The sequence below is a fragment of the Chelonoidis abingdonii genome, chromosome 13 (assembly GCF_003597395.2).
Source record: "Chelonoidis abingdonii isolate Lonesome George chromosome 13, CheloAbing_2.0, whole genome shotgun sequence".
Classification (NCBI taxonomy): domain Eukaryota; kingdom Metazoa; phylum Chordata; order Testudines; family Testudinidae; genus Chelonoidis; species Chelonoidis abingdonii.
This window is the reverse complement of record NC_133781.1, coordinates 22,540,196-22,558,921: the sequence shown is the minus strand read 5'-3', so window position 1 is coordinate 22,558,921 and position 18,726 is coordinate 22,540,196. Positions and strand designations below refer to the sequence as shown.

General features: G+C 45.5%; 2 protein-coding genes across 5 annotated transcripts in view; one reads left to right on the top strand and one right to left on the bottom strand.

Annotated features, from left to right (window-relative positions):
* Window positions 1-18,726, bottom strand: part of PCTP (phosphatidylcholine transfer protein) — an 83,999-nt gene that overhangs the window by 33,651 nt on the left and 31,622 nt on the right. The window lies entirely within an intron of this gene.
* TMEM100 (transmembrane protein 100) lies at window positions 721-11,771 on the top strand. Of its 4 annotated transcripts, none has more exons than XM_032805610.2 (3): window positions 721-1,482; window positions 4,512-4,700; window positions 10,873-11,771. In XM_032805610.2, the coding sequence occupies exon 3, from the start codon at window positions 10,939-10,941 to the stop codon at window positions 11,341-11,343; it is 405 nt and encodes a 134-aa protein (XP_032661501.1). In that variant the 5' UTR covers window positions 721-1,482; window positions 4,512-4,700; window positions 10,873-10,938; the 3' UTR covers window positions 11,344-11,771. The 4 variants fall into 4 exon arrangements, with proteins under 4 accessions (XP_032661501.1, XP_074927936.1, XP_032661503.1 ...); XM_032805612.1 differs by lacking the exon at window positions 721-1,482 and adding an exon at window positions 1,495-1,754; XM_075071835.1 differs by lacking the exon at window positions 4,512-4,700.

Genomic DNA, 18,726 nt, shown 5'->3' with positions numbered 1-18,726 from the left:
GGGTGAAATACACCCCAGGTCTCATACACTGAGCTCCACTTACATTAGATTCCATTCTGAGGGAGCTGGGCTGTCTTTTGGGGCAGATGAAAGGTGCTGCAAAAATAAGCATCAGAAAGGAATGCTAGACAAAAGGTGAAAATAGCAGACTTCTTGTACAAAGTAGTGGCAGTTCTCCAGAACACCTCTGGCCTGACTTTGACTGAAGGAGACAGAACCCATGGTGGAATAACTTAAGGGACTGCATCTCCACCAGAAAGAAGTTAACACAACAGGAAGAGGGTGAAATCCTGGCCCCAGAAAAATTGGATTTGGCAAGATTTCCATTGACTTCCCTGGGACCAGAATTTCACCCCAGAAAGGGGTCTCAAAAGTACATGAACATTCTCAGCAACAGATGCTGCTTAAATGCATCTGGTGCCTTGCTGATCTATCAAGCACTGATTAAATAGTGCCTTTTAAATGTAAGCTATGGGTAAACTTAACCACAAAAAACCAAACAGACCCTTCCTCCAACATTTAAGGCAAATGTTTCTGCTTATATCTAAGGTAAACAAAGGAAACCACAATATTAAAAACAACTAAATTATTGATATTATATTAACTGATAGATTGAAGCCTAGACATTCTTTTTAATGTTTTTAAATAAGATTGAGAAACACCCTCAAACTCTGTTGCATTAAGAACATAGTTCTACATCTGATGAAAGCCGCATCCTTCCAACGTTATTTTTCAGCCAGTTAGGAGCCCCTCTGGATTTCAAAGCGCACTTTGCTCCGGCAGAGCTTTAAAAAAACCACAAGACACTGATCCTGCCATGAACTCCACTTGAGCAGACCCCCACCTTTGAAGTCTGTAGGGCTCAGCAGTCCTGCCACTTGGAGCACATTGCAGGATCAGAGCCTTACACCACATTTCAATTAACCTTCATGCAAGGGGGGGCGGTGATTTGATTGTGTCACCCTCTGGGTTTGTCAGATATCAGACGCTGCTGTAAAATGCACCTGCTTCCCCAGGCTTGTGGTATCTAGGTTAATAGACAGTGCCCATCACCATGGGCTCTGAGAGCATTTCAGAGGACCTGAAAGGGGGATTCCGAGTTGGGGAGGGTGGATGAGGAGGGAGTATTGTTATTGTTATTTCTAGTCCCCTAGCACCCAAGGGCCAATCTGGGAGCTCCGCAGGGGCAGGTTTGCTCAGGCCTAGGGGGCGGGGGGCTGGACGGCCGAGCCTGCTCCCCTCCCGCCCAGCGGAAAGAAGGACGCCAGAGGGGAACGGAGCAAGCAGCTTTTCCAACTCCGGCCCGCCTGCTCCCAACCGGCTCAGCCCTTCCCAGCCACGACTTTCCCTCGGTCCCTTAACGGCCTTCCAGCCTGGCTCAGCACTTTGTTCACACTCCCTTGCGCTGCTGTGCGCCCCCCGGCTGCTGTGTGCGCGGTGCAAGGGGCTGGCGGCCCCAGTTCCACTCCGGCCGAGGCGAAGGTAAGCGGCGCGCCCAGGCTCCGGGCTCCGGCAGCCCGGGCACCCACGTGCCCAAAGTTCAAGCCCGCTGGGCACCGCGCAGGGGCTTTTCGCCGCAGCCGGCCGTCGGCTCGGGCGAGTTTCTGGAGCAGAGGGAGCCGCACAGCACGTGCGCGTGGCTGAACGGGACCCAGAACTGCGGCGATGTTGAGAGGGATTTTCTGGGTCTAAAGGGAATCGCGAGGGATGCGGATCTCTGCTGTGCTGGTTAGCGGTCACTGGCCTGCAGGCAGGTACGGGGATTTGGGCACAGCGGTTCGGAGGGTAGCGGAACAAACAGTCCTCCCGGCTGTAATTGACCAGGCTCCCCCTGGGAGAGGTGGGTTTGATCCCTTCTGCTGCGGTTGGCAGAGAACTCGGCTACCTGTTGTAACGTTCCATGGGGTGGGTCAAACAAGGGATGAGGGGGGGAGTGAACCAAAGAAGGGATTTCGGTCCCTAATAAATCCTGCAGTTGTAATTGCTAAAGAACCCTATTCAGTGTCTGTTGGTTTAATCCTTGTTACGTTCAGGAGGACCTTTCCCCATAAAGGTACAGCGTGTAGTGCATGTAATTCTTAACTTTAAGGTGTTGTATGAATTCCTAGTACCAACCCTCCTGTACTTGGAGGGAGTTGCTTCTTTTCTCTAACAGTGGAGTGTATTACAGCAAGTGTGAACCTTTTTGTGCCTGGTCATGCCGCGTCTCTTATATTTGACTCTAGACATGACTGTTATTAGTTTACAGTGCCTTAGGGGTGCATGGCATATTGCAAAGTCTCCCTCCTGACAATTTTTCAATGGCTAAATCGTAAACAGCGCAGATTCTTCCCCCACCCTCCCAAGATTCTGGCTGAGAAATGAAAAAGTGCAACAAACTTTTTGTAATTCTTTCATGCAGGAATTTTGTGTAGCAACCAATATCAGCACCCCATCCACACTAGGATGCAGCCTGCGTGTATATTTCATGTACCTCTGCTACCTTTTTTTTATCCTGATCCTACAGGCTTACTCCTGTGAGTAAGTGCAAAGTGCCTACAAAGAACTATGGAAGGTACAGGACAACAATCAGGCCCAGAACATCTATGCAAAAGTCTTAATCACCTTCCTCCACTATTGCATAAAAAGCAAAAAGGTGCAAAGGCTGTGGCAGCTGGCGCACACTATCTATTTGCACTTCTCCAATGGTATTTGGCATGGAGCTGACCTCCTGAGAGCGCATCACATTGGAACCTTTCAGAGTTTGAACATGAGACTTGATTTAGAGATTTCATATCTCAACTTCTTTACTTTGATTGGGGGGGAGAAATAAGTTTGCTATGTGGATTCAGTTTTGTGGCAGGCACTGCTATTTCGCTGCAACATATTCAAGGGTAAATGCAGATCACTCACAGACCAGCATATCTATTTCTAAGCATGTCGCAGACGCAGTGGTTTGTTTAGCACAAACATCTTAGTTAGAGGTTTTTGAATAGATTTCCTTATAAAATGAATACAGTGGATAGCAAAAGCTTACTGTGTACTTGAAGGTAATTCAGCATATTCCCTTCTTTTTCCTGCAGCAGGACTATGCTATAACTCAGGGGTCGGCAACGTTTCAGAAGCAGTGTGCTAAATCTTCATTTATTCACTCTAAGTTAAGGTTTCATGTGCCGGTAACACATTTTAACATTTTTAGATGGTCTCTTTCTCTAAGTCTATAATATATAACTAAACCATTGTTGTATGTCAAGTAAATAAGGCTTTTAAAATGTTTAAGAAGCTTCATTTAAAATTAAATTAAAATGCAGAGCCCCCCGGACAGGTGGCCAGGACCCCGACAGTGTGAGCGCCACTGAAAATCAGCTTGTGTGCTGCCTTCGGCACCTATATCATAGGTTGCCTACCCCTGCTATAACTAATTAAAGGTTTCGGGGGCGGGGGTGTTATCTAAAGTTCAACTAGTAACTTTGTTAGGCATCAGGCACAACAACTTATTCAAGAGGATAAGAAAGGAGATCTTATTTATGTCAGTGATCAGCTGTATGTATTTTAGGTACCGTATTCATGGACATATTACCTTGAGATTCTGGAGAATAACAGTTATTCACACTGCATTTATGAGCTATTTAAAAATAACTTCAGTTTTATTATTCCAAGTATTTATTGCCTTCCTCAAAGGCCCCACTGCAGAGTTAAAATGATCCTAACAATTTACCACCTTCACACACGCACAGAGAAAAGCAATGGTGAATAAGCCTGGTAACGTAAGTCTTTGCTGTTTCATGAGGTAACCCAGCTGCCTGGTGATCTCACAGCTGTTACTGCCGTTGATAAGTTTCCATCACTCTGCCTCTCTCAAAACTGTCTCCCTGAACTGCTCCAGGTTCTGAGCCCTTAGAAATCTTATTTAAAAAATTCAAAAAAGAAAATGAGAGCCTGATATCTACTGATAGTGTTGGAACAGTGTTTATCAGACTGGGACACAGGCTTCAGTTTGACTGGATAAAAAGGGATGTTTTTAGTGTAATAAAGCTATATAATAGCAGGACACGATCAGTAGATCTTAAAGCACTTTACAAAGTCGGGGGGTCAGTATCATTATCCACAGTTTACATGTAGGGAAACGGAGGCACTGAGCGGTGAAGTGACATACCCAAGTCACTTAGCAGAAAAGCTGAGCCTAGAACCCACATCTCCTGAGGATGAGGGGTTAAGGGTTACATTGGGCAGTAGAGATTCAGCCAAATAAGATTCCACTCCATCTTCCCTCAAGCTCTTTTGCCGGATGCTTTAATGGATGAGGATGTCCTGGGTTCCAGTGCTCATCAATGAAGGTGGCACACTGTCAGAGGAAAAACAGCAGGTCAAAAGCAAGAGGCTGCTGCCACCAAGGAAATAGGCACTAAAGAGCAGAGTGAGGGAGGTGGAAAGTCCCCCAGCCTGTCAGAAGCCAGTGTAGAGGAGACCCTTATTTCCTTGCAGGAGCTTTGTTCTGAAGGGCTGATTTTACCCAAACTCTTTTCTTGTAGGAAACCTCCATGCTAGAGCCATATCGCATCCAATCCAGCAACAACTAACACCTCAAAGCCTGGAGCTGCTCTTTCTGCTGCCTGACTTTGCCTCAGATTGACAGAGGAGGCTTTTTAAAACCAGCTCCCCTGCCCCCCATCCCAGCCACTTACCAAGTGATTTGCTGTGATGGATTTCAGATGGACATGGTAGGTGCACACAGCTGGATCTTGTTTCAGCTCTTAAGTAAATCTCATCTTACATTTATTACTGGATACTAAAGTAAAACATTCCTCCACCCTTGCTATAGCTTTATCTATAGAATAACTACTGTAACACCTTTACCCAAGTAAAAATAGCTGCTTGGGAAAAAAACTGAATACAAAGAAACGTGTATTCACTAAAAGCAAACTAAATGGCATAATCCTGTTGGTATTGTTAGTGTGCCCTTCCTAGAAGTTCCTACTTTATAACCATGTTGCCCAGGTGATGGCAATCAGAATTGACTTCACTTGATCTTCATCACTTTACACATGCTGAGGATCTGGCCCTTGTTTTCCAGGAGTGTGTACGTTTACTACATGTATTTGGAAGAGTTTATTTCTTTCTTTCCAGTAACTCAAGGTGGCTTAGCATATTTTTGTAAATGAATATTTGTGAACTTACACTCTAATGTAGAGACGTATCCTTCCCCCCTTTGAAGTCAAAAGGATACGAGTTTTGCCAGAGAGTTGGATGGGGTCGGGGTCAGGGTCAGGCTGTAGGTGATTTTGGTACTTTTTTTTTAGGAGAATTTTATGTTTCATGTTGTTCATTTTTGTTATTTAACACAGATTGCTTACTGAGCAGGGAAGTTAGCTTCTTCCCATAATATTTTTAGTATGCATATATTTGTCCTAACTTTGTGAAGTTTGAGACTATACACCAAGGTGATACAATGCTTATTAGGAATGTACATAATAGACTGGTGGAAGCAGAGGGACAGACTCTAGGTAGTCAGCAACAGACATCTAAAGGAGAGGTACAATGAATGTTTTGGAAAATCAACAGGCTTTTCGATCAGGCCCATAATAAACTTGTTTAAGTGAATGGGAACTTCCCTGCTGTCGTCAGTGAGCTATGGATAAAGTCCAAATGTGCTAAATCATTATTGTGGGAGATGTGGTAAATAATGTCTTTTTATAATGTCTGGGAAGTTTAAGACAAGAGAAATGGAGTTAAAATAACACAAAGGTTTTGACCCACTAGCAAAGCTAAAAAACAGCATTCTGAGTTGTGTTCTCCATTGCCCCACCCCTCCTGTAGTGCATGGGTCGGCAACCTTTCAGAAGCGGTGTGCCGAGTCTTCATTTATTCACTCTAATTTAAGGTTTCGCGTGCTGGTAATACATTTTAACGTTTTTAGGTCTCTCTCTCTATGCCTATATATTATATAACTAAACTAGTGTTGTATTGTAAAATAAACAGGGTTTTCAAAATGTTTAAGAAGCTCATTAAATGAAATTTAAAATGTTGCATTACCTTGCCGGCCCACTCAGCCCGCTGCTGGTCTGGGGTTCTGTTCACCGTAGGCCGGCCAGCGGGCTGAGCGGGGCCTGCGGCCAGGACCCGGCTGGCAAGGGTCTGCTCAGCCCACGAACCACCAGCAGCGGGCTTGTGTGGACTACTGCGCCAGGACCCAGAAGGCTGGAGTCAGGCGCTGGGCGGGTATGTGCGGGGGTGTACGTGTCAGGGCAGAGGCCGGCTGGGTGATGGGTGGGGTACCAGTCAGGGCTAGGGTTGCGGGGTGGAGGAGGGATGAAGGAGTCAAGCAGAGGGCTGGGTATGTATGAGGGTAGGTACGGGCTCAGGGCACGGCTGGGGGGGGTGTGGTGCTCAGGGCAGAGGGGTGGTGTGTGTAGGGGGGGCCGGGCTCAGGGGAGAGGCTGGGTGACTGTCTCCTAAAAACTGTCAACCCGTATGGCTCCTTGTCCCCTGACTACCCCTCCGCCTGGACCCAACCCCTATCTAAGCCTCCCTGTTCCTGGATCCCCAAACTGTACTCTATTCTCCTACTTGCCCCTGACTGCCCGACCCTATCCACACCCGTTCCCAGCCAGACCCCCGGACTTCCATGCCTATCCAACCACTCCCGCCCCCTGACAGGACCCCCGAACTCCCAACCCATCCAACCCCCCAGCTCCCTGCCTGCCGCCAGCCCCTTTCTCACACCCCTGCCTCCTGACAGCCCCCCAGAACCCCAACTCATACGCACCACCCTTCAGAAACCCCCCAACCAACTCCCCCCTGCAAGGACCTTACTTGCTCCCAGTCTCCTGAGTGCCCTGACCCCTATTCACCCCCTCCCCCTCACAAACCCTAGACGCATCGATCCACTGCCCCATCCTCCAGCCTACCGATCTTACGCCTCCCATCCCCTTATCCAAACCCCCCCCCCAGCCCTGGCCCCTTACCATGGCTCCACCGGAGCTAGATATCTGCTCCACGAAGCGACACAGTCTTGCCCCTCCAGTTACAGGGAGCGTAGTCCGCCTCCCTGCGGAGCCAAATGCTTGCCCTCGTGCACGCTGCCACCCCCAGAGCGCTCACATGGCGGCATGGCTCCAGGGAAGGTGGAAGGCAGGGGAGGGCCGGCAGCTTGCTGTATGCCATTTGGCCGCACCCGTCTCGATGCCGCAGGCTATGCTTTCTCTCCTGCCCCGTGGTGCGAATGTGGGAGGGCCAGCAGGAGAGCGCGCCAGGCAGGGCTAGGGCTATTTTGTAAGTGCATGCCGGGTCCCATTCAGCTCCAAGTGTGGCCATTAAAATGGGCTCGCGTGCTGTCTTTGCCGCATCATCAGGATGTGCAAGCTACGGCTGTGCAGACTAGCAACGTTCTTCAGTTTATGAATTTATACAACTGCACCATTCCTGACTCCCGGTGCACTTACACTCTTTACACCGAGTACACACGCTCACCAGGCCTTGAGCAACAGGAACTCCGAACCCAGGAAGCTTTTCGCTCGGCAAAATTTTTAGTAACACTGAAGACACTCGTTCTGCAACTTTTGTATTGGGTGAACCCTTTCACATAGCAAGAGCCTCTGAGTTGTGCGTGACCCCCCACTACCTTTAACAATATATATAAGAGAGGTTTTTATTTAATATACCCATTATAGGATGTGGAAGCAACCATTGGGCGGCTGCGAGGCTGCGACACTCATACCCCTCCCAGTAATAACTCGGCTACCCCTGAAGCTGTGCCTGACCCCCCAGTTTGGAACTTCTGATCACTAGGAATCTTACAGCAAAGCGATTCAAGGAAATAGTGGGTGTTTTTCCTCCATCGCTTCAGCTTGTCCTTGCCCAAGCACCAACTTGAAATTGAATGTCCACACCAAACTCCGATGGCCTCCTTTGACAGTCCCAGATGTTGTCTAGTCAGATGCACCTGAATGGCCAGAAAGACTGTGTGGAAGTCTGTGGATGTCAATGGGGATCAGCCCAAGCCGTGCTCACTACATGCACACCCTTCTGCCCTGCAGGGTTTTGCCACATGGGCTCAGGAAAGAAAACACATTGTAATTGAAACAGGCAAATCTGATTGTTAACCCACCAAAACTGGCAGGGGGCACACAGGGACAGGTGTGAGGCCTGAAACTATATGTTCATTAAACAAAGAAGGGGCATGTGTACCCAGGGTACTTACAGTCTGCAAATGCCTGCGTACATGCCATGCAATTCATTATTAATTGGGGCACACTTTAACTCCAGATTTATTGCAATGTCTGGAGTCCTCTAAGGCTACTTCTTTGCTTGAAGCTGGGGGTGTGATTGTGAGGTGGGGGTATGTGCTAGCTCCCATCGAGCTAGTGCACTGTGAATAGTATGTAGCCGCAGTAGCATGATCGCTGGTGAGCGGCAGCCTCACGTACCTAGCCAGGGGATCCAAGCAGGTTTGTCACTGGGAGGCTGCTAGCCCGTGTCACTGCTGCCCATGCTACTGTGGCTACACTTTTTTTGGCGGACTCACTCAATGAGAGCTAGCATGAGTGTGTCTATGGGAGCTGGGAATCACACCCCTTTGCTGCAAGTGTAGATGCAGCCAAAGTGTGTCCCATTAAGGATTGCTGTAGTGGTCAATTGGGCAGTTTAACAGCTTTAGGCTGGAGTTTTCAAAGAAGCCTAAGGGAGTTTGAAATTCAGTGGGAACTTAAATCCCTTTAACAATCCCAGGCTTGATGTATTGAAGCGGGAAGATTAGGGCCTAGAATGAGCCCATCCCAATACAGGCGCATTTGTAGGTTTTTAGAAACATTCAGTGCAAACCCCTTTCTCTAAATAATCCTTAACTTGAGAGACAGCTTATTGTTCAGTGCCAATAGGGGACAGACCCAGCCTCAGGGTGAGAAATGTGAGCTGTCAAATAGACAAAACAAGCAGGGATTTGGGGTGTTGAGAGAGTCTGGATGAAAGGAGAGAGTTAGAATCATTTAAAATAAAGCAACTGTTGGTATTTCCCAGCACTTGGATTCCACAGTGCTGGGTACCCTGCATGTTACTGCATGGCCGTAGTGTCTAGGAACCCCGATCAAGGATGAGCTGAGAGCCTTGTTATGCTAGGTCTCATGCAGATATAAATCAAGGGCAGTTCCTGCTCCAGAGAGCCCACAGCCCAGGATTTTCAACTGAGCCTGTAGGAGTTAGGTGCTCAAATCCCATTTGGACAAATAATTTCATTATTTTCTTTTGAAAATCCCAGATGCGTTTAAATATTTGAGGCCCTGAGCATGTACCAGTTTACACATGCACTGAATGTTACTCACACAAGCAGTTCTACTTGTTGTCTGTGGCAGAGTCTAAAAGAAAGAACTTTTTTTTTTAAATGAACCAAAAAGTAAAATATTTGATCTATCGAATGAAAAGTTTATTCTCTGAATTAGTCATTCACTTCATGGACAGCTTCAAACTTATCTTCCAACCCAAGACTGGAAATTGAAATCGATATTAGAACTGTCAAAATAAGTTTGATCAAAACTGTGCATTTATACTGTAGATATATTTAGGTTGAGATTTTCAGTGGCGCCTAGGGATTTGGATGTCCAGTTCCCATTAAAAATTGATAGATGGTATCACTGTTTACTGACTTCCTGTCTGCATCTAGGCCCTGATTCTGCAAATTCTTACTTAGCTCAATGGGGCTACTCAGTTATTACTCAGTGTGAGTAAAGGGGGCAGAATCTGGCCCCTTTTTATGCTTGTCATGATTTGCTTTCAAAGAAGCTGTAATAAAATGATTCCGAGAGGCAATACCCATGCAATCTCTCAGGAGGAATGCGAGTTAAGTACAGTTATGGAAGTTGCAACACTGTTATGAAACTAAATAAATACGTAGTATTGCTTATTTGACATATTCCCTACTGACAGGTGATATCCGGTGATCTAGAGTCAGTGATGTGCTATTTAAGAATTGAGAAGAAAGACTCAAGAAAAGTACAAAGGATGTGGAATCTAATAACTTATAAACAATTAATAGAGATGAGACTTATTGTAAAAAGCTTCCTGGTTTTATTTATATGTATAAATAAAATAATAGAAGGAAGAGCTGATTTTTTTTTTTTTATTTTTATAACAATTATCTCCCAGGATCAAGCTGTTATATTACTGTTTGCTAGTTTATATTTTTATTTTAAACTGCCTAGCTGGTTCATGTACTTTGGGTGAAAATGCATCAGACCCTCCCCCTTCTTTTAAAGCCCCAAGCCTTCAAGACTTACTAATGTGCCTAACTTTAAGTAGATGACTAGCCTTATTGAACTCAGTGGGACTATTCAGAAGCTTTGAGTTAAATGGGTGCTTGAGCCTTTCCAGGATCGGGGCCTAAATGTAGATGCCGTAGTGATGAGCAATGCCTATATATTAAAAATGTGACAAGATTAGCCAAATTCTGCTCTCTCACACAAGCAAACTCACTGTGCCAAATTCCATAACATAAGCAGGTGCAATTCCACTGAAGTCTAAGAAGTCGCACCTATTTTCCACCAGCTCATTGACTTTAGGTTGTACAGATGTAGCTGACAACAAGATTTGGCCCAAGACCCTTCAGGGCAAGCTTTTGTCTAGCTTTGTGGCTCAGTTCCTTCAAAGACTTATGCATGTGCTTAACTTCAGGCCTCGGAGTAGCTCCGTTTCAAATCAACTCCAGTCCACTGCAATCAACAGGAAATACACTCATGCTGAAAGTTAAGCCCAGACATAAATCTTTGCACACTCAAAGATGCTATGTTTGTGCAGCCTCTAGCACAACTGGGCCCTGATCCGGACTGGGACCTTTCTGTGTTCCATAAATGTGCATAATAGTTAAAGACTTATCAGCTGAATGCTTGCATCTTCTTTCCACAGTGTAAGGCATATTCAGCAGAACCTGGTCTAGCCTAAGAATTTGCCTAGAAAGTCCAGAAGCACAAGATGACAGACGAGCCCATTAAAGAGATTCTGGGAGCTCCAAAGCATCCTGAACCTGTAACGATGGAGAAGAGCAATAACAATGACTGCGTGGTAACCACTGTCCCTTTAGTCAGTGAGTGCCAGCTGACTGCAGCAACCGGAGGAGCGGAGCTGTCCTGTTACCGTTGCACTATCCCCTTTGGCGTGGTCATTCTTATAGCTGGAGTGGTGGTCACCGCTGTGGCGTACAGCTTCAATTCCCACGGCTCAATCATCTCAGTGTTCGGACTGGTCCTCTTGTCATCTGGACTCCTCTTGCTGGCTTCTAGCGCCTTGTGCTGGAAAATCAGGCAACAGCACAAGAAAGCCAAAAGGCGGGAGAGTCAGACAGCACTTGTGGCGAATCAGAGAAGCTTGTTTGGTTAGAGACTACCAGGAAAACCATGAACAGAAGAGAGCTCCCTTGTAAGTCAATTTGACTATTTATTGATAAGTCAGACTGCAGGAAGTTTTTGACTGGATTGGAATGAAAATAGGTTGGATTGAGAGACTCTAGGAGCATCTTTGGAATTGTTAGTATCTGTCTTTTCACAAACTTACAGACAGTGAGATTTCTTCCAAGACAGAGGGGGGAAGAAAGGTGGATATTTTTTTTTTCTTCACAGAAAAAAAATGTGTCATGACTTATTCTTTTGACTGCAGTTAACACTCAGATACTATTGGAAAGGGAGCCCGGTGAACAATCAAGAAAATAACTTAACCTGATCTGATGTGCCAGAAACCTGCTTAAAAATAATACGCACTGTGAGATCTGACCAAGGGAGGAGTCGTAGCATTTGAACAGATGACAAAAATACACCTTGTGGCTAGTTGCCTTTGACTTAGGTTGTTCTAGGGAAAAATAAACAGGAAAAAAAAAAACCTGTGATTGCTCAATAAGCTGATGTGAGGATGGCAGGTCATTTTGGTTTGTTCCTATGTGTTATGAGTGGTACTTTTTAAAAAAAACAGTAATATTAAACTTGTTTTACTATTGAATAGAGGTAGGTAGGTATTTGTAATTATATTTGTCCAACATAAATAACGAGGTATGAGTATAGCTTAAAGTGAGTTTTTTGTAAATTAAAGTGGTCGGATTTAGCACTTTGATAAAAAAAAAAGATTAAATGTACATTTCATTTAAAATAATAAACATTCAGTGCTGCTAGATCTTTAGAAAGTCTAGCACTTTTCATTGTTATTGGGACAGCTTGTCCTTTCAGCTTTGATCCTGGAGCTTTACGATCTTCTTTTCATAACATCCCTTTGTAGAGCAATAGTTGTGCTAATAATTTTGAACACAGAGTGCCCTGTCTCCTCTATACTTACAAAGCCTATGCGTGATCTGAGGAGTTTTCCTTATTTACATCTTCAGTGAAGATGGAGCTACATCAAAATAATATGTCTTCGTAGGACTGAGCTTTATGTATGTCAGCAATAGTATTTATACTATGGCGTTGATGGGGTTACTCACATGTTACCCATGTACATAAATATATGCAGGATCAGTCTCATAATTACCACTCTGTGTTGATACATAGGGCCCAATCCTGCAGATACCCAACACCAGGTGTAGTGCTCATCACCACAAGTAGATCCATTGGTGTCATTGGATCTACTCACAGTAGCAAGCACGGCACCTGGGACTCTTTGCAAAATGCGTGGTATTCTATGGTCACTCAGTGCTTAAGGTGCTTGCAAGAGCTCTGCTTTATTCAGTGTCTGGTTCCAACTGGGTGTCCGTAAGAGGAGCTTCACTCAATCCTGCCTAGACTCTGTCTGGGATGCTCAGTCCTTAAAGGCACAGTCCCTAATACTGTGCACTGGGGCTCAGAATTAAAACAAAATACCCTTTTACATTATCTTGCATTTCTCCAGATGCATGTAGATGTAGAGGGGGGGAAAAAAGAGGTTTCTATATTTTACAGTTGTATGGACAACATCTAGTAAAGTTAGGGTAGGTGCCTGATTTAGAAAAGCACCCCTATTCAGTATTGCATTTAAGCACACATTTAAATACTGTCCTGAATAGGTTGGACTTATGCACAAGCTTAAATGCTCTCAAAAATGAGGAAAATCTTATATTATTAAGGTTGGAAAGGACCTCAAGAGATCATCTAGTCCAACCATGTGCTCAGAGCAGGACCAATCCCCAAATGGCCCTCTCAAGTATTGAACTCATAACCTTGGGTTTAGTAGGCCCATGCTCAAACCACTGAGCTATCCCTTCCTTGCATTTGATTAACTATACACAGTGAGCAGATTTGTTGACTAAGAAGTTATCATTTTTACACAGTTCCTTTAGTCAGTCCTCTAACCTTAAATGTGCATCGAGATCCAAGGCCTTTGCAAGAAAGGAGACAGAAGTTCAATCTACTGCTTTAAAAAACAGCTTGCACTGCTGAAAAGACTGAAGCAAAACAGGATTGTAACTGAAGACTATACTGTTTTTGCAGCAGTAAGTAAAGACTCTGCAGTCAGTTTTTATTTGGCACGCTGTTCCCTTCTGAGTTAATAGAATATTTTTTACAGGCTGTAGCCTTGAAAACAATTGTTTGGTCATTATTCATGGCAGGCAAACACTGGCAACTTAATCACCGATAGCTGGCAAGATCTGCCATCAACTACAGGCTCAGGTTACACAAAATCATTTTCTGTTCAAAACTGGATGGAACAAGAGCCCGTTTCTGGTGCAGTTGTCCTGCTGGCACAGCTCTGTGCTCTGAAATGCTTTATCTTCCAAGGCTGTCTTGCTCCATTGGTTAATTGGGTGGGTTGATCCAGAAGAAGGCAAAACAAAACATTCTCAAGTGATAAATACAGATGACTTTCTATCTTTCGTGCTATCTAGGACCAACATGAGAGCCCTGATCCACATCTTCTCTTGAAGCTAATGGCAGTTCTGTTTTGCCTGAAAGCCAGGCTGCAGTATCAGGCACTTACAGTTCAATGGGCAGAAATTTCATTTCTTTTTGTGAGACCCAAGTGGCTGAAATGGGCTTGAAAATGACAACCCCAAGTTAGCTCGGACTGGAGGTCAAGACAAAGGCAGACATTGCAAATGTTGGGATGGGGAAACAGGGTCAGAGGCACTACCGGGGATGGCCCTAGGTGTTTTGAAGGCAAGGGTGGAAAATGTTTTTAGTATCCTCTCCCTGCCTGACAGCAGCCAAGCAGCACAACAGAATGGCACCCCTAGCCATTGGAGGCCAGGGTGACCACCCGTCGCACCCAGCCCCTGCTCACTGTGCTCAACATAATGGGCTAAATTCTGCTAAAATCCCATTAAAGTCATTGGGCTGTAACTGAACTAGTGCCGCAATCTACCTGCTAAAGAGGAAAGAGTTTGTAGGCAGGCCTTTCCCTCTCAAATGCATCTGCACAAGGGCCTGGCATCATCGCATTCCTTCCCATGTACCCCTATCTCCCTGCATGCCAGGATGGCTTCATAGATGGGAGCATTGACTACACCTGTTGAACAGGTGCAATAAGGGGAATCCCTCCCCAGGCACTCTCTGGCCTGGGAGCGATCATGGCTTGATACCACTCAGGCACTGTGACTTGAGTGCTTTCTTCCTCTCCTCCCCAGCAGGGCTTATGCTTCTAAACTCCCTAACTTATCTGGGGACTTGTGAAGCGCACATTGTGTTTTAAATAGAGCAGGCTGTACATGTGGGAGGGGATGTTTGGAGTCAGTATTTGCGTTGCTACACTCCGTGGTTACTTGACACGATAATAAAACTGCTTGCATCAGAGGAAAGCTGACAACACATTTTAGCACTTTCATAGCACCAACTTAATCACAGCAGGAAGCTTTCCTGCTACTGGGAGAACATGTTGCATCACCAGAACATCTGACACTGGTGTCCAATGTCAATCACTTTGCTTAAGGTCATTAAAAAATATTAGGGTGTCCCCTTACAATATAAAGCCTTTGCATGAGTGACAATTAACAGGAAACACATAGCATGCTAAATAATTGAACAGGTGCATTCAAGAAGTGTCTTTCCTGGTTAAAAATGAGAAAAGTGATTGACATCAGCACAGCTGGAGGGGCCTGGTCAAACACAGCTCTAATAGGCCTGCCAAGTGGGTGTCCTGGGAAAGAAAATAATTTTTCTGCCTCTTTTTTGAAAGCAGATTTTTATGGACTGCATTGAAGGGAATGGCTTCAGCTGGAGTATGGGTCATTAGGGTAACTCAGCAGCTTTTGCACTGAAATCTGGCAAAGCGCAGTTATAGAACTGGTGCGTGAAGGGACCCATGTATCTCACCCTCGGCAGCAGAGTTCTTTCAAGGTATAGATTCTGTCTTGGAGACACTAAAGTATCAACAAGTGAGCTTGCATGTGACACACAGGGGATGAAAGCAAATTAGAAATGCAAACTAGGCTAGGACCCAAGACCATAAAAGGCCAAATTAAATGATGTTTAAATGAATGGGGCTGGATGGGGGTAAGTGAGGGCACATATTGACCATAGGAGTTTATACAGAGGCAGAATTTTCCTCTGCAATCAGCCTGGCAAACCTCTACTGCCTATTCTATTCTCTCCTGTGTGAGTAATTCCCACTGATGTCAATGGGAGATCTGCACCTGCAGGGCGGGAGCAGGCTGCTTGTCCCAGTGTCTGCATTCCTAAGAGGGGCAGTTAGACCTTAGTCTTTTGGGAGACAATGGTGGACAGCATTTCCAACCTTCAGCGTATGAGGACTAATCCCTCTCATGTGCACCAGTACATGTGCAGCATAGGTTCTCATACCAAAGGGGTGTCCCCCAGAAGAGAAACACTGAAGCCGGAAGAGGTATCAGTGTGAGAGACTACTGCAGCTCCATCTGCAGAACTCAGCAATCGCCCAGGCAGTGTGAGAAGTTGCATAGCAGCATCTGGCGTGAGGAAGCGTATCTAATGCCTTGGAGCATGATTACAGGGAATGGTTTCTTCCCTATTTCTCCTTACTTTAGGCAAGCAAAATGATAATACCCTGGAAAAACAAGCCCCTTAGCCTGGTCTCATTCAGAAGTGAGACAGAGTTTATCAGCGGATTGGTCTGAGGACGCCTTCTGTTGCCTGGAAGTTCTAGGTTCTGTTCCCTGTTTTATCATGGACGTGCTGTGTGCCATTGGCCTAGAGATTAGCCCACCCTTTGCCAAAAAGTGGCTGTAAGTTTTGGGTGCCTCAGTTTTGGGGCAGTTTGAGACATGTCAGTAACACACGTTGCACACCCAAAGATAAAGGCACACAAGCATGTGACCACTTTTGAAAAGCTTATCCTCAGCCTCCCTCTATGCTTGCTACCCATCTGTAAAATGGAGATGATACCTACCCACTACAAGTTGCAATACTCGAGTAACTGATGCTGTTCAAAGGGCTGTGAGGGCCCTCTGTGGCAAGGACTAGGGAAGGCTACAGTGGTGTTATTACTTTCACTATACCAGAAAATGAGGATACCACATTCAAGTAGATCTGAACTTCTGTGATGAAACCAAATCTGTAATAAGTGAACCCCCGAAAACTAGGAAGCTGCAAACACAAAACTCAGCCTATGTGTGACAGAAACTTTGCTGAGGTCCATGAGCCCTTTGAGCTAATCAGGATTTGATGTACGGTGTCATGCCAAAGTCATGCAGTCCCCATGGTTTTGCATCAAAACTGTTTGAAACTCAACAATTTCCACTGAATTCCACTTGGCATTTTTCATTAGAAATCCAGAACTCAGGGTGGAGCCCTCTTGGAGATCATCATTAGTTTCCAGTTAAAATGCCTTCCCTTCTTGTATGAAAAGACGTTGAATGCAACCAATGATACTTCAGTTTTGGGTGAGGTTGTGTTGGAGTTAATGCAAATTTGCATTGTCTCAACTGCATGTCTCTCCCTTCCTGAAAGCTCTGGCAGCGTCGCACAAGAAAAAAATTGCCTTCACATGGATAGAAAATTATCTAATGGGGAATTGCTCTGGTGCACCAGGCAAACACTATGGGGATCTTAAATAATAATTTAAAAATCTAAGTACAGGAATTTGTGTTTGTAACTACACTCTGTATTGCTATTGTACATAATGCCTGTTATAGCCTGGAAACTCCAGGTGATTTATCATCTTAGGACTTTGCCACTTTAACAGCATTGCCATAAATAAAGCAGCGCAACCCCCTATTTGGATGCAATTACTCTGGTATAAAAGTGCTTATAATACCCATAGGTTATTCCGGTTTGGGAGCTGAAATAAACTACACTGGTATAAGATCGCTTTATTCTAGTTTAATGGCATCCACACTATGGCTTTACAGGTATAACTGTATTGGCAAAAATTAATCAATCACATCCCTGAATGTGGACAAATGCACCATGAAACGAATTATATACCTGAGATACATCAATGATATTTTCATCCTCTCGACAGGTGACCTACCTCAGATTTCCACTGCAACTTCAGCAACCACTGCCATCTATTAAACTCTCTTTAGAACATTCCCACAATACCATCAACTTTCTGGACACCACAATCAGCTTCAGCAATGGAACCTTACAGAGGACTATATACAAGAAATCTATGGATCACCACCCCTCCCTTCACAGATCCAGTGACTACCCCAAACACACCAATAAATCTGTTATCTCTAGCCAGGCAATCAGATACTGTAGAATATGCTCTGAGGAGAAAGTCCGGGACATACACTTTAATACATAAAACCACCTTCACCAAACAAGGACACTCCGCCAGAAAAGTAGATCACATCATAGAATGGGCCACCCAAATAGCCTGAGAGAACCTGTTTCAATATGGAAATAAAACTCCCCTCCAGCCACACACCCCTAGTTGTCACTTACTATCACATAGCAGGGGGGACAGGATAGCTCAGTGGTTTGCGCAGTAGCATGCTAAACCCAGGGTTGTGAGTTCAGTCCTTGAGGGGGGGCCACTTAGAGATCTGGGGGAAAAATCAGTACTTGGTCCTGCTAGCGGGGGCTGGACCTGATGACCTTTCAGGGTCTCTTCCAGTTCTGTTAGATAGGTACACTGGAACCCCTACAGGGTATAATTACAGCCATAGGCACAAATTTTTCCCAGCACCAGTGGGTACACACATCCTCCTGGCTTACCCCAACTCCACCCCTGTCCTGCCCCCATTCCACACCTTTCCCAAAGTCCCTGCCCCTATTGGACTCCCTCCCCAAATCCCCACCCCAGCCCTCCCTCTTCCCCAAGTGCACCATGTTCCTCCTACTCCTCCCTCCCTCCCAGCATTAGCTGCTGCAAAACCATTGTTTCACAGCAAGAAGAACTGGGAGTTAGAGGGAGAAGCAGCGCACTCAGGGAGGAGGCAGCGGAGCAGAGGCGGAAGTGAGCTGGGTCAAGGAGCTGCCATTGGGTGCTCAGCACCCACCAATTTTTCCCCATGAGTGCTCCTGCCCCAGAGCACCCACGGAGTCAGTGCCTATGATTACAGCCCATGCTTCATAGAGACCACATCCTGAAATAAATCATCCTTACACCCCTCTTCTGGTCTTTAAATAACCCCTCAACTTCTCCAAGCTCATCATCAGAAGCAAGCTCTCCACAGACCAGGACACACCAACTCAAAGCAACACCAGACGCTACCAGAACAACAGATGAAAAATGTATAGACATATCTTCACTTCCACGATGATCAACACCCACAACTCAAATTTCAAGATCCCTGGGTCCTACACATGCCTATCACAACACATGGCGTACCTCACCCGCTGCACTAAATTCCCTAACAACTATGTGGGTGAAATGAGACAATCG